The 15,511-nt window shown below is 30.3% G+C and overlaps 6 protein-coding genes across 8 annotated transcripts; 5 read left to right on the forward strand and 1 right to left on the reverse strand.

The window, feature by feature from the left end:
- Nucleotides 1-124: 124 nt before the first annotated feature.
- On the forward strand, nt 125-2,007 carry LOC128952831 (tubulin beta chain). The gene is made up of 3 exons (XM_054298282.1): nt 125-455; nt 662-1,495; nt 1,556-2,007. Exons 1-3 carry the CDS (start codon nt 131-133, stop codon nt 1,732-1,734), a joined length of 1,338 nt encoding a protein of 445 aa, XP_054154257.1. The 5' UTR covers nt 125-130; the 3' UTR covers nt 1,735-2,007.
- Nucleotides 2,008-2,255: 248 nt separating this feature from the next.
- On the forward strand, nt 2,256-3,535 carry LOC128966292 (cytochrome c oxidase assembly protein COX20, mitochondrial-like). Its single transcript, XM_054313139.1, has 3 exons — nt 2,256-2,435; nt 2,517-2,625; nt 3,336-3,535. The coding sequence occupies exons 1-3, from the start codon at nt 2,370-2,372 to the stop codon at nt 3,533-3,535; spliced, it is 375 nt and encodes a 124-aa protein (XP_054169114.1). The 5' UTR covers nt 2,256-2,369.
- On the reverse strand, nt 3,195-5,358 carry LOC128952828 (5'-AMP-activated protein kinase subunit beta-1-like). 3 transcript variants are annotated; one of them, XM_054298279.1, is made up of 7 exons: nt 5,315-5,358; nt 4,693-4,917; nt 4,557-4,635; nt 4,396-4,499; nt 4,121-4,337; nt 3,853-4,052; nt 3,195-3,721 (listed from the first exon to the last, which is right to left on the reverse strand). In XM_054298279.1, the coding sequence occupies exons 1-7, from the start codon at nt 5,318-5,320 to the stop codon at nt 3,644-3,646; spliced, it is 909 nt and encodes a 302-aa protein (XP_054154254.1). In that variant the 5' UTR covers nt 5,321-5,358; the 3' UTR covers nt 3,195-3,643. The 3 variants fall into 3 exon arrangements, with proteins under 3 accessions (XP_054154254.1, XP_054154255.1, XP_054154253.1); XM_054298280.1 differs by lacking the exon at nt 5,315-5,358 and adding an exon at nt 5,064-5,194; XM_054298278.1 differs by lacking the exon at nt 5,315-5,358 and adding an exon at nt 4,974-4,992.
- Nucleotides 5,359-5,510: 152 nt separating this feature from the next.
- On the forward strand, nt 5,511-9,935 carry LOC128952833 (craniofacial development protein 1-like). The gene is made up of 3 exons (XM_054298285.1): nt 5,511-5,706; nt 5,769-6,510; nt 9,925-9,935. Exons 1-2 carry the CDS (start codon nt 5,616-5,618, stop codon nt 6,377-6,379), a joined length of 702 nt encoding a protein of 233 aa, XP_054154260.1. The 5' UTR covers nt 5,511-5,615; the 3' UTR covers nt 6,380-6,510; nt 9,925-9,935.
- Nucleotides 7,068-8,583, forward strand: LOC128966295 (uncharacterized). The gene has a single exon (XM_054313140.1). The coding sequence runs from the start codon at nt 7,111-7,113 to the stop codon at nt 8,581-8,583; it is 1,473 nt and encodes a 490-aa protein (XP_054169115.1). The 5' UTR covers nt 7,068-7,110.
- On the forward strand, nt 9,739-15,511 carry LOC128952827 (C-1-tetrahydrofolate synthase, cytoplasmic-like). Its single transcript, XM_054298277.1, has 22 exons — nt 9,739-10,162; nt 10,219-10,355; nt 10,416-10,537; nt 10,598-10,792; nt 10,848-10,970; nt 11,033-11,100; nt 12,261-12,334; nt 12,579-12,778; nt 12,835-12,945; nt 12,998-13,063; nt 13,130-13,248; nt 13,314-13,544; nt 13,600-13,780; nt 13,845-13,904; nt 13,975-14,061; nt 14,140-14,208; nt 14,281-14,393; nt 14,470-14,769; nt 14,835-14,915; nt 14,995-15,079; nt 15,128-15,210; nt 15,368-15,511. The coding sequence occupies exons 1-22, from the start codon at nt 9,944-9,946 to the stop codon at nt 15,455-15,457; spliced, it is 2,814 nt and encodes a 937-aa protein (XP_054154252.1). The 5' UTR covers nt 9,739-9,943; the 3' UTR covers nt 15,458-15,511.

Consider the following 15,511-nt stretch of genomic DNA (forward strand, 5'->3'; position numbering starts at 1 on the left):
AATACAACATTCATTGTCTAACTATTAACGTATTAGTCGTTCAATTGGGCGTTGGTTTCAATTGACAACACATTTAATAAACTAATTATTAATTGATTTGTATCTAAAAGTTAATAAATTTAAATAAACAATGCGTGAGATCGTCCACATTCAGGCCGGACAATGCGGTAATCAAATCGGAGCCAAGTTTTGGGAAGTTATAAGCGATGAACACGGCATCGACCCGACCGGCAGTTATCACGGAGATAGTGACCTACAGTTGGAGCGCATTAATGTCTATTACAACGAGGCCTCAAACGGCAAGTATGTCCCCCGAGCCGTACTCGTTGACCTCGAGCCCGGCACTATGGACTCGGTTAGATCAGGACCTTTTGGACAACTATTCCGTCCCGACAACTTTGTGTTTGGACAATCGGGTGCCGGTAACAACTGGGCTAAAGGACACTACACCGAAGGTATTGTTTTTTGTATATTAATTGTTTGTTTTATTGTTTATTAAAACTATGGCTATTAATAGCCATTTGTAAAGCCATTACAAATTCATTTGTGATAATACTATTGATTCTCATTGTTTGAGTCATTTGTATTGATTTTTTATGACTGCAATGAATAATATATTAGTAATTGACACGCAATGCGGTATTATGTTTGTCTCGTATAGGCGCCGAACTGGTTGATGCCGTTTTAGATGTAGTCCGCAAAGAGGCCGAAGGTTGCGATTGTCTACAGGGTTTCCAAATGACCCATTCATTGGGTGGCGGAACCGGTTCTGGAATGGGAACCCTTCTAATCTCAAAGATCCGGGAGGAATATCCCGACCGTATTATGAATACTTTCAGTGTCGTGCCCTCACCTAAAGTATCCGATACTGTGGTCGAGCCCTATAATGCAACTCTGTCTGTCCATCAATTGGTTGAGAACACCGATGAAACGTTTTGTATCGATAACGAAGCCCTATATGATATCTGTTTCCGTACCCTTAAGTTGACAACCCCGACCTATGGTGATCTGAATCATTTAGTGTCGGCCACAATGTCAGGTGTGACCACATGCTTGCGATTCCCCGGACAGCTTAACGCTGATCTCCGTAAACTGGCTGTGAATATGGTTCCGTTCCCACGTTTGCACTTCTTTATGCCCGGATTTGCTCCATTGACAAGTCGTGGTTCACAACAATACAGAGCACTTACCGTTCCTGAACTTACTCAACAAATGTTTGACTCGAAGAACATGATGGCCGCATGCGATCCACGACACGGTCGATATCTGACTGTTGCTGCTGTATTCAGAGGCCGTATGTCAATGAAAGAAGTGGACGAACAGATGCTTAATGTGCAGAATAAGAACAGCTCTTACTTTGTTGAATGGATTCCCAACAATGTTAAGACAGCTGTCTGTGATATCCCTCCGCGAGGACTTAAGATGTCGGCCACTTTCATCGGTAACAGCACTGCTATTCAAGAGCTGTTTAAACGTATATCTGAACAGTTTACTGGTATGTATTGTTATCTCTAATTATAGGACTTTTTAATTAATGATTTTTTACATTCAACAGCTATGTTCAGACGTAAGGCTTTCCTTCATTGGTATACCGGTGAGGGTATGGATGAGATGGAGTTCACTGAAGCCGAATCCAATATGAATGACTTGGTCTCTGAGTATCAACAATACCAAGAGGCGACCGCTGAGGATGAGGGAGAATTCGAAGAGGAAGAGCCACAACAGGCCGACTAAATGGCAGTCTATCAGTCATCTAATTGTCATTATTTTATTACTCATAATACGCTTAATTTTATTGAATGCTATTTTCTTTACCATAGTTTTTGTATTGATTTTTTATGATAAATCACTTTAAGGTCATTAGATCTGAACAAATAATTACTTAAATATAAAGATTTTGTCATTTGTTTGCACTAAATGTCAAAATTATTTAAAATCTATTTAATTGCTAATTACTATTATATAATGACAAACTTTATTTAACAGTATTATTAATAAATGTGTTTTAATGTTACAAAAGAGTAAATAAAAGTCTCATCACTGCCTAACGTATCGCTGACTCGACAATAGTGTAATAAATGAATAGTTTGAAAGATTTGAACCGGAATTGATTTCAAACACATAACTGATTCAATGACTTCAAACAACCGGTTCACGAGACAGATATCCAGACAGACAGTCAAAGCCGGCTTTGTTTCAATTATCAGATGCTTATCACTTGTAAGCACTGACACCTCTTGCCCGCACTTGTAGTACAGACTGTACAGTAAGTCACTAACTTAGGTGTAAACAAGCATTATATTAGGCAATACATGCATACTGTATGAAAGGACCAAATAATTTGTTAGTCAAAGTAGTTATCATCAGTGATGCCGTTGGACAGCAAGTCATCGACTGTTATTGAAGGCATTCAAGACGATGAACCCAATAAAGAGGTCACACAATGTCACCATAAAAGATAACACTTGATTAGCATTTGATTTAAATATTTAATTTTTGTGTCAACTCTTCAACAGATTCTATTCTTCGGTCGCAATCTCAACCAAATCCCTTGTTTTAAAGAGTCATTTCTTTACGGATTATTGGCTGGAGTTGGCGGCGGACTCATGACTTTTACGGCCACCAGTAAGTGATTATTGTTAGGACAATAGGTTAGCATTTTTTGAATGTGTTTCGGTAGTCGAGACACACCTAACAAATAAAGGTTTGTCAAGTGATTAATGATATAATAATTTATTTGAATATTTATTTAATGAAATCAATAAATCTATTGACATGTCTGTAATACAACCGGTTTATCTATAAATTGATTTATATTTTATTTATATATATTTCATCAATGATTTAACAAAAAATATAACATTTTATCATTTTTGTTGTTTTTTTGGGTAAACTATAAGATAAAATTAATACATTTATATTATATATACAATCAATAATTATATGTTGTGTTAATTTTAATCAAAATTTTGTTTTTACTAATAAAATAAAAACAATTCACAATAATGTTAAGTTATATAACCTTTTTTAGGAAATATATTTTTGTTGATTTATTTATAATAAAAAACTAAACATATAAATCCTCGTTTTAATCATTTTAATCGCTTAACCCATAAATGCTTTTAAAGTTAATTTCTGATTTATATTTTAAATTTAATGTAATGTACCGTAAATTCTCACTATTTTCTGAAAAGTCGATTTATACAAAATCTCTTAACTTAGTTAATATTACTATAACTTAAAAGAGAGACTTTATGGTACTTATTGGCAAAAATTATTAATATGAGACTTAATGACAATTGATTAATGTTTTATATATTGTATCGCTTTTATAGGTCGTGTGTCTAAAGCCACAAATACAGCGGTCTTTACTTTCACCGGTTTTGTACTCATGTATTGGTTTTATTGTCGCCACAATTTAGCCCGAAATCGGTTCAACGTTGCACAGACACAACAGGCGTTTGAAATGTTACAGAAAAGGGGTGACATTAATATCGTAGACAATAACGATACTAACTATCAGACCAAAGGTTAGACTAATTTTGGGTTTAATTTGGTGGTTAATAATAATAATAACAAGAGATGACACGATTACATAATTAATGAAAAATTATGAATTGATTATTAAAGTAAATAATAATAATTAGATGGGTTTATAGAGTAAAGTTGTGACATATTTCTTGCGATAGCGATGTGTTGCACTCAATACCATCACACCGTCCTATATGTCATTAATATTTGAAAAGTCATTATAAATATCTATCATTAAAATTGTTATTAAATCTATTTATAACTTTATCTAATCATTACGCTATTAGTTTTTAATAATAAATAATAATAAATATTTGATACCTTAATAGAGAGGGCGTATAAATGATTTAGCATAACATGATTTGGTTGGGGAAGAAGTGTTGGTTCACAGAAGTTAACGTTAGGATTGTTGAGAATCACTTGCAATAAGTGCGGCGGTAGTATTGGTGGTCCGGCTCCTGACATCTGGACATTGTTACCAAATTCTGTAGCTCTCGATGGCAACTCTTGGGAATATGAACCTGTTTACAATTATTCATTATTATTTACTATTAAATTAGTAAATTATATCACTCTAAGCATTACATACCGGGAGGTGAACCAGAAGATGAATTATTATTATTGTTATTATTGTAATTATTATTTGCGTTATTGTTATTTGATGCCAAATCCATAGCCAGTGCTTCAAATACTTCAAAGTCACCCTTTTTAATGTTAATTACATTATTTTGTTTGTCTTCATCTACGGATATTTTTTCATCCACCACTTCTTGACCATCGACGACAAACTTATAATTATGTGTTCCCTAATAAACAGATATATTAGTTGTTTCATAAATTATAGCACTTGATTGTTGCACATACTTCTGGTACATCAATGATGGCCACGAAGTCTCCGTGTGAGTGACACATCTTTATAGGTTTCCAATCACTGAATGTTCCCGTAATGAACACCTCTTTGCCACCGCCTGTCAATAATTAGTTAGTTAAAAAGATGTCTGTAAATAAAGAGTTTGTTATTATACCTTCCCATTTGAAAACAGTTGGTAAAGCATTTTCATTGATAGCGGCGCCTTCACTAATGGTCGACGCTCTCACCCGACCCTATAATATTACATCAAATATAGACCAAAACCCCCAAAATACCACATATTGTCAAACCTTATTGAACTCATCGATGGTCTCTTCGGGTCCGTATTCTGACGACGATTGATAGCATAAGACTGGCTTTTTGCGACCGCCGGCCACAAACTCAAACGTGCGGTTGTCCTGAGAACCGGGACTACTGGACTCCCGTCGGTCGTAAGCGCTGTCCACCGAATAGGTTCGGTCTCTCTTCGAGGTCGTCGATGTATTTGTGTTACCCATCACTACCACTGAAAGAGACTAATAAATACTTCAATCAATTGATGCTATAATTCAATGCATTTGTAAATACAAACACTTTTTGTAATTAAAACATTCAATGCTTTCATTAAATCAATTGTTTTTCAATACAAATAATATTAAAATTTTAATGATTTGACACTTACTAAGCCATTGATTGAATAAATGACAAAATATATGTAAAATTTGGATAATTTTATTAATTAATTATAGTTTTAATCACTGAATGATGACTGAAATGATAATATTTTGTAAAATATGAATAAAAGTACAAATTTTGGTCTATTTTTGTAAATAAATAATATTTTGAGGAAATCATCGATTAATACAAACAAAACAATTAGTTTAATAAATAAATACTTTATTTAATACAACATATGTTTCAATTGATACTTACGTTCATATACTCCGTTATATTAACGATGAGTAGAGTTGTATTAATATATCTATTAATATGAGTCTAATTGTATTGCAATCACTATAATGACAACAATAGGGTATTCATTATACAATATATTGTTTTATACGTTATTTTCTGATGAAATGTATGATTCAATTGTTGTTCACATAAGACATACACTTTGAATGGCATTCAATGGCATTGACTTTGAATGTTGTGTTCAATGCTTTCCAAACATTAGTATTGAATTGCATTTGATTTAAACGTTTGCTTTGTTTATCACTTCTTTAACCACAATATGTCTAATCAATTGTTTAACACCAATGATGACGACTCTGATGAAGATAACGATGACTTTGACTATAAGCCTGAAAAGGAGGTCCTAAGTGGTAAGTCTTTGTTTGTTTATTACTTTCTTGAGGTTTAATATAATGTATTGTCTGATAAACAGACGACAGCTGTTCCGATGATGCAGAAGATGGGACTCACAACAGGATAGAAGTGACACAAACAACAGATAAGGAAAAAATAAGTGAAGAAGTTATCAAACAAAAGGAGGACTCAATTTGGGAAGAGTTTTGCAAAGATTTACCAAAATCTGACGCAACGAATGAACCATCAAATAGTTTGAACAAAAAAAGTGAAATATCGACAACAATGACCAAACAAACGGTTACCAAGACGTATGACTTTGCCGGTCAAGAAGTTAAGGTAACAGAAGAAGTTGAGGTTAAATCGATTCCCAATTCATCGACAAATAGTAAGAGTGAACAGACAGACAACAATACTAATGTCAGAGGAATAAAAAGAACGGCGGGTTTAGGCAGTCTTGTGGATCAATTAAAGAAATCTAAAATGAGTGTTTTGCAGAAGACTTTTCACGATTGGGACAGCTTTAAGAAGAATGAAGGCATTGAAGAAGAGCTTAAAAAACATAACAAAAGTAAAGATACATTTGTCGATAGACAGGCTTTTCTTCAAAGATCAGACTTAAGACAATTCGAAATCGAGAAACAAATTCGTGAAAAACAACGAAATCAACGACAACTTAATAAAGACTAAGCGATCGATATTTTAGTGATTGTCATATCTGTTGTTAACAACTTAAGAATTAACTCAATTGACCCGAGTTTCACAATTAGACCAATCATTTAATAAACAATTGATTGAATTACGGTAATTAATATCTTACGGTAAGTGATTATTAACATTATAACAAATATACAGTAATACTCGTATCCTATACTGTATTTTATTTGTATTAATATTAAATTATACTCTACATTACATTAAATATAGTGTATTACAGTAAATTATATTTTATTTTGTAACTTAACACTAGCTTTACTAGTAATTATTTATTTGTGTATAAAATTTAATAAATATTTTCTATTACATTATTGAAACGATGTTACACTTAATATACCGTACGTGTATAGCAATTACAATCACAATATTTTTTATATACACTTTATTATGGTATAACATAATAAAGATGATTAAAGAAATTGTAATTAAAATTAACCTAGATTCAATTTTAAATGAAATGTTTTACGATAATTATTATTAAGCTATCGTAATACTTACATGATATAAAATTTCACATTAAACAATATCAATAAATAATATTAACCGGTAATGTTTCAAGAAAATTGCATTATTGTAATGATAATTATTTTAATTTTTAGTATAACCGGTATATGTTTCGCGTGAAATACTGTAGAAATATTTGTAAATTTTGTTCAAACAGTCTTTTATCATATACTGTATAATAAAACATTAGGTATTCAGTAATGTCATCAAACAATAGTGATAAACAAGAGGACAGTCCGACTAAGAAAGTGTCACAAGTGATGAACAATGATATACTTATGGAAATTATGTTATATTTGGATTGTCATCAAATTAAACGACTGGAACGGGTGTCCAAACAGTTTCGACAGTGCGGTCAATATGTGACACAACATAAAATTGAAGCCATTGCCATCAATGACTTCATATGTCTTGAGTACAACCGATATCTGGCAAATAAGCCAATCATTTATCCTATTTATAAGATACCGACGAATTGTTTCAATCGGACAGATAGTGAAGGATTTACTTTTGAAGATAACGAAGACACGATTGTCAGACTATCGGAACAGTTTCCTAAAGTTCGTTATATATCACTCGCTAAATATACACCAAATTATCAAAAGTTTGTTTCATTTGTTAATTTGTTTCAACACTTGGATACACTCTTTATTGGCTGCAATACAGTTGAGTTCACACGATATGAGTTCAAACAATTGGGACAACTATTGTCTTCGCGATTAAAGAGATTTTATTATATATGCGATAAACAATCGCCAAATGTAATCAAATGTATTAAAAATTTGACACAATTGGAGACATTATTGATTACATTAGAGACCAAAAATTGTATCATTCAATTGTTTAAATTGTTGCCATCGAGTGTCCAATTTCTACACATCCATACGCCATGCAATAGAAGCATACGATTTGATGAACAATTGGCCCAATTTTTGGTCGATAGTCGGGCCAAAAATATAGATACACTTTATATAACTCCTCAATTTAATGCACCGGCACTTGAAATCATTGGCCAACAAATGAATCTGAAGACATTTCTTTTCAGTTCATTAATAGAAACAAATCAATGGAAATCACTCGAAGAATTAGCTAAAAATCAAAAGAACTTAACTTATTTGGGACTCAAATATCATTGGTTTCTAAACTATAGAAATACCGATAAAAAGATTAGTTTTCCTAAAGTTGAGACACTTTTGCTTCATTTCTGTTGTATGGATGTCTTGGTCTTCGAAGGGCTTTTAAAATCATTTCAATCAATGAAGACATTAATTCTGAGAAAGACAGCCATCAGATGTATTATAGATCAAAGACAACACTTGGAGTTTAGTGACTGTAATACATGTTTTAGGCATTTCTACGAACTGGTGGCCAAACACACAACTATCCGCAAACTAGTCGTACATTTTGAGGATCTTAAAGATCGGACAGAAGTTTTTTGTCAAACATTGAATTTAATGAAATATTTGCGAAAAATACATTTAATCAGATTTTGTTACGACGATCACATCGATTACTATTTATTATGTCAGCAATTGATCAGTGATTACATCCATTATTGCCACCACAACAGTGACCACAAACTGTTCACATTTGTCATTCATAACGATATTTATTTGAAAATTAAGTCAGAAATTCCCAGAAATATCAGAATTTTATATAATCTTTATTTTTAATTTAATATAAAAAAATATTGAATTTATCTACTGATACTTTGCTTTGTGTATTAAATTTGTTTAATAATTAAACATAATTAAAATTTAGTTATAATATAAATTATTATAATATACACTCTGCTTCATCATATAATGTTACGCTTAAGTAAAATTAAATTAACTTTTTGTTTAAATTAACTAACAAAAATCAATTTATTAATATTATGATTTAAATTTAAGCATCAATTGTGTTATATAAAAAAATAATATTTAGTTTTTTATTATAATATAAACTGTACAAAAATATTTAGTTATTAAAAAAAAAATAATTTCAATGAATTCCCGTTTGTCGGTATTTACAGTAAACATCTCTATATAATTATTGTAATAATAAATTGAATATAAGTATAGCTTATGTAATACTGTAAACATTTTATGCAATATTTGACTAATAATTGGAATTAAATAAACATTTGAAATATTTAAAACAATTGGACATAAAATATATAAACAAAATTGAAAGTTTTAGAGCAATACTCGTAATGACAATTGTTTTATTAATCACAATCTCATAGTGTTTTCATTAAAATATATTTTATTTCAACTATAAATTAACATTTTTTTTTAAAAAAAAAGAAGATATAAAACCTGTATTTTTAGTAAAATAACTATAATTTTTTGAATTAAAAATGTCATTCAATTGATAAATTGATATAAGACTTGATTTTTACAGTAGTATTAAACTCTTAACTTAATGGCTGTAAATCCATAACTTAATAATAATATTAATAGTTATTCAAAAAATTATATTTTTATCAAATAATTTGAAAATTCATTGTATGAATACTTAAGTGAAACAATTCAAGGCTATCCCTGCTTTGCCATCGAAATGATTGTCAACGGTTTGAGGCATTTGAGGCAAGTTTTTGTCGGATCAGAGACTCTTATCAGATAATCCTTGAACTCTAAAGTGATCTTATATTTTATAAACAACTTTCCAAATGATTTGCAAAATTACTGTTATATTAGTCGATATTTTTCAATCGTTCATATCATTCAATTTAAAATTATATGACTTGTTATTTGCTAATATTTGTTGCGATATATAGTTTTTCGATTAATATATAATTATATTGAAATTTACTGTATTTTACAAATCTAATCATAAATAGTTGTTTTAACAGATTTGTCTGAAAATAATCAATATTTGTGAAAAATAATTTTAATTTATAAAATAAACTCTATTTATCAAAGAAACTAGTTTTTTAAAACTTTAGTAACTATTTATTTTTTAGACTTGAGTTAAATTTTTTGATAACTTTTATTAAATTTTATTATTTGATTGCATATCACAATCAACAGCACCGGTATTGTCCGCAATATGGCTCAAGTGATCAGTGGTAAAGAAGTGTCGGAACAGATTCGCAACAAACTTCGCGATGAAGTGCAGCGACTGTCTATCGCACCCGTGTTGGCCATCCTTCAGGTCGGCAATAGAGAGGACTCCAATGTCTATATTCGTATGAAGAAAAACTACGCCCAATCTGTTGGCGTTGAGGCCAAACACATCCAACTGTCGAAGTCGACCACTGAAAATGAGGTCATTTGAGTCATGTGTTCTGAAAAGTTTTATTAATTATTTTGTCATTACTTTAGTTGATCCATAAGTTAGAAGAACTAAATAAAGATAAATCAATTCATGGCATTATAGTTCAGTTGCCATTTGATTCGGAACACACCATAAATGCCGATAAGATAACCAATTTAGTTGCGCCGCATAAGGATGTGGACGGGTAACCATTATTATTATTTTTTAATGAACACTTTGTAAATGATATGATATAAATGATTAGTTTGTCGGACGAAAATGCGGGTAAACTATTGCACGGACAGGTAGATGGACGCAACAGTTATCCTCCCTGTACTCCATACGGTTGTCTCGAACTAATCAAGAGGGCTGGCGTACAAATTGCTGGTCAGTTAGAGTTTAAATAAGGATTAATTGATTTTGTTAAAACTGTTACATTTACCGTAGGGGCTAATGCGGTAGTGATCGGTCGCAGTAAGATTGTTGGGTCACCAATGGCTCAGTTGCTTATCTGGAATAACGCGACGGTCACTATCTGTCACTCAAAGACTAAGAACACTAAAGAAATCGTTCAAAAGGCAGATATTCTTGTTGTTGCAATTGGACAGCCATTGATGGTTAAAAAGGATTGGATTAAACCAGGTATACATAAATAGTTGTTTAAATGTGATTATTAAAAACGTGTAACACCTTAAAGGCGCTGTTGTTATTGATTGTGGCATTACATCCATTCCCGATGCAACCAAAAAGTCTGGTTCACGACTTGTCGGTGATGTCGACTATGATGAGTGCAAACAAGTTGCTGGCGCTATAACTCCAGGTTTTTACAATTTGAATTAAACACTAAAATAAAATGAAATAAATCTATTAATTGACATATAGTTCCTGGAGGTGTCGGTCCGATGACAGTAGCGATGCTCATAAGCAATACGGTTGATGCGGCAAAAGCTGTAAGTAATTGATATTAAATCAAATGAAAATTATTGTCAATTTATAAACCAATAAAGAAATTATTGTAATTAACAAAAAAAATGTATGTTTTATTAATTTGTTGTTTGTGTCACTTGTCTTTGTCTAAAATAATTATGTAAAATGTAAAACATTTAACTTCAATAAATAAATAGTTTCAAATTTACTAAATTTTATAATGTTATTTAATATTACACAAATAGACGGTTGCTAATTGTAATTATCATTATTAATTTAATATTTAGTAATAATTATAATTAACATTATGATTTGGGCCAATTAAATTGACTTATATGAGTTTGGTCAAATAATTTTTGATATAAAATATGACAATTTTGAACAAATCCCATAATAGATGATTTCAATCAATGAATTCAATTTAAATTATCGTATTATGATATAAACAAACTAAATATTTCATCAGATTTGTACTATAAATTAAATTATTTTATTAATCGTATTTTAAATAAATCTTAGTTATTTTTAAATGATTAATAATTAGCAATGTATTCTGTAATTAAAATATGTAAAATGTTTAGTAAATTTAATATATCATTTAAGGTATTTCAATACAAAATTGATTTAAAATTATGTGACATTATGTTTATATCTAATATTATTAAACAATCCATTTATGTAAATATATTATTAAATTTAAACAATTGATTATGTGATAATTTAAAATATTGTTATTAATATTATATATTTATTTACTAATTATTATAGGAATAAGCCTTTTTAAATAATTGAATTTATTATTGAAATAAATTTTTGAAAAAATATAATTTTAGTTAATATTAATATTATAATATATAATACTATATGATATAATAATCAAAATGGAAATATACTGTTTTTACTTTTGTAAACTTTTTAGTGCACTATATTACTAATATAATATTTTTAAAATTATCTATAAAATACTTTATAAATACTGATAATATGTTGATTATAAAAAATAGTTTACTTATTTATTATAATACTGTAAGTAATATTTATATAATGTTATTTGTTTGTAAATTGATAACAGTATTATGTAATATTTAGAATTTTAAGCAAAATTTTTTATTAAGTAAATTTTTATTTTATTATAATATATAAACAATTATATAAAACAATAGGAATATAAAATTAATTTTAGGCACTTTCATCTCAAGAAACCTCTTCATGGAATATTGAATATTTGAAATTAAACAAACAAACACCTGTTCCCAGGTTTGTAAAATAACAAATTGTAAAATTTATAAATGTTGTTTAGTTTAGATTGAAATTGTTGTATTACTAAACATATTTAATTGTTTTGATAGTATTGTTATTATTATCCCACACATAATCTAAACTAAAGAAAATATATATAAATTACATAAATTTAAACTTTATATAGTGAGACAACAATTCAAACTAAACAACAAAAACTATTTTATACTTAAATTTACAATCTGTTCAATGTTTTTATTAGTGATATAGCCATAGCTCGATCTCATCCCTGCAAACCTATTACCCAATTGGCCAAAGAAATTGGTTTATCTGAATCTGAATTCGATTCTTATGGTAAATATAAGGCAAAGATTACAAAATCTGTTCCCAATTTTACCAAAGACTCGGTTCGTGGCAAATATATTGTCGTTACCGGTATAACACCCACACCATTAGGAGAAGGTATAGTAATATTGATATTATTAAATCAATTGTTTAACTTTATTTAAACTCATTAGGAAAAAGTACAACTGTTTTAGGATTATCGCAAGCACTGGGAGCTAATTTCAATAGAAATGCTATTACTTGTATTAGACAGCCCAGTCAGGGACCAACTTTCGGAATTAAGGGTATAAATCTTGAAAACAGTTTATTTATTTTGTTATAATGTTGAGCTTTTAGGAGGTGCTGCTGGAGGTGGATATTCACAGGTGAATCCAATGGACGAATTTAACTTGCATTTAACGGGTATTATTTATTATTGATGTTTTGGATGGTATTAATAATTTAAAGGTTGATATATATGATTAAAAGGTGATATCCACGCAATAACTGCGGCCAATAATCTGGTGTCGGCCGCAATCGATGCCCGAATATTCCACGAATCGACGCAATCAGACATCGGTCTGTTCTCGCGAATTGTGCCGACAAGGGTTAGTATCAATATTTGTTATCAGTTTTTCTTGTAATTTGCTAACAATGATCTAATACTGTAAAGCCGGGCAAAAAGCGGGTGTTTTCGCCGATTCAATTGAGACGACTCGAAAAATTAGGAATTTCCACCAATTTGTCACCAAACGAGTTGACACCACAACAAAAGGGACAGTTTGCTCGGCTTAATATAGATCCCGATTCTATCACTTGGAACAGAGTTTTGGATGTCAACGATAGATATTTGCGTAAAATAACTGTCGGGGAGGCACCCACTGAAAAGGGATTATCCAGAAAAGTATATTTTCAATCAAATATATAAATTAAATAACTAATAATTACTATAAAATTAGACTCAATTTGATATATCAGTTGCGAGTGAACTCATGGCTATTCTGGCCCTTTGCGATAACTTAGCCGATGCTCGGGAACGCATCGGTAGGATAGTTGTCGCCTTTTCTAAAGATGAAAAACCTGTTCCCATTACTTGTGATGACTTAGGAGTTACCGGTGCTGTAGCGGTACTTCTTAAAGGTATACTAAATAAAACATTTATAAAATACTATTTAAAGTATTAATAAATGAAATAAATGTTTAGATGCTTTGAAACCAACTCTAATGCAATCACTTGAAGGAACTCCTGTTTTAGTTCACTGCGGTTTGGATTATAATAAATGATAATAAAAATAAACAATTTTTGATATCAAATAAATTTGTTTAAACTATAGGTCCATTTGCTAACATAGCTCACGGAAATTCATCGATAATAGCCGACAAAATTGCATTGAATTTGGTTGGAAAAGATGGATTTGTTTGTAAGCATAACTTTTTTTAATTAAAATTTATTCTTCAATCACATTATACTTACTATAATTGTGTCTATTTGTCAAAAGTGACTGAATGTGGTTTCGGTGCAGATATTGGTTTTGAAAAATTTGTAAACATTAAGTCTCGAACTTCAGGTTTGATTGATAATTACATTTTGTTTAAAACAAATACAACTTAATATACTATTAAAACTTTTCATAAATTAGGTTTATTCCCTGATTGTGCTGTACTCGTAGCCACAATTAGAGCCCTTAAGATGCACGGGGGCGGACCCAATGTGACTCCCGGTGCCACACTTCCCAAAGAATATATTGAAGAAGTTAGAAATATATACCTATAATTTTGTAGTCAATTTGATTATAATTACCGGTAATTTAATGAATTAATTTCTATAGAACTTAGAGCTTCTGGATAAGGGTTTATCCAATTTAAAGGCACACATCAATGTAATTACAAAGCAATACGGCTTTCCTGTAGTTGTGGCCGTCAATAAATTTTCAACCGATACGGACAAGGAGTTGGAACTCGTTAAAAAAGTGGCCAAAGAAAGTGGAGCTTTTGATGCTAGTATTGCTGATCATTGGGCTCAGGGAGGAGATGGAGCTGTCAATTTGGCTCAGGCTGTCATCAATGCATGTCAACAATCAAATTCAGCAAATGTCAAGTTTACATATGACTTGAATGATACAATTCAAGTAATTTATGTTTAATATTAAGTTATAATAAATTAAAATATTTTTTTGGGTTTTGATAAATGCAGAAAAAGATTGAAAGCATAGCTCTGAAAATATATGGCGCTAAAGATGTCGAGTTCAGTCCATTAGCCAAACAAAAGATTGATGTAATGTTAATTAGTTTTATTATTTTAATTAATAATACAGTAGTTAACCAATACTTACACATATATAATATGCTATTAGTTATATGAATCGCTTGGTTACGGAAAACTACCCATTTGTGTGGCCAAAACACACCTATCCTTCAGTCACGATCCCAATCTAAAAGGTAATTGAATTTTAAATCTAAATGTATAACTAATATCAATTCATTTAGGAGTTCCCACTGACTTCACATTCCCAGTCAATGACATCAGAGCTTCAATTGGTGCCGGATTTCTGTATCCATTGGCAGCTGAGGTCTGTATTTTATATAAATAAATCATAATTTTATTGTTATTTACAAAATAAAATGATTTAATTAGTATATATTAGCAATTTTATTAAACTTAATAAATTAATTACATATAAATATTCACACATTAAATAATGATATAAATTTGTTTGATTTAATTAGATCACAACAATGCCGGGTTTGCCGACTAGACCTGCATTTTATGACATTGATATCGATCCCGAAACTGAAATTATTGAGGGATTGTTTTAGACAACAAATTAATAAAATGTATTCAAAATAGTAAAACAATAAATTGAATTAAAA

Source organism: Oppia nitens, unplaced genomic scaffold (assembly GCF_028296485.1).
Source record: "Oppia nitens isolate AA-2021 unplaced genomic scaffold, nextdenovo-longstitch-racon4-pilon3 scaffold1_pilon_pilon_pilon, whole genome shotgun sequence".
In the NCBI taxonomy this organism is placed as follows: Eukaryota; Metazoa; Arthropoda; class Arachnida; order Sarcoptiformes; family Oppiidae; genus Oppia; species Oppia nitens.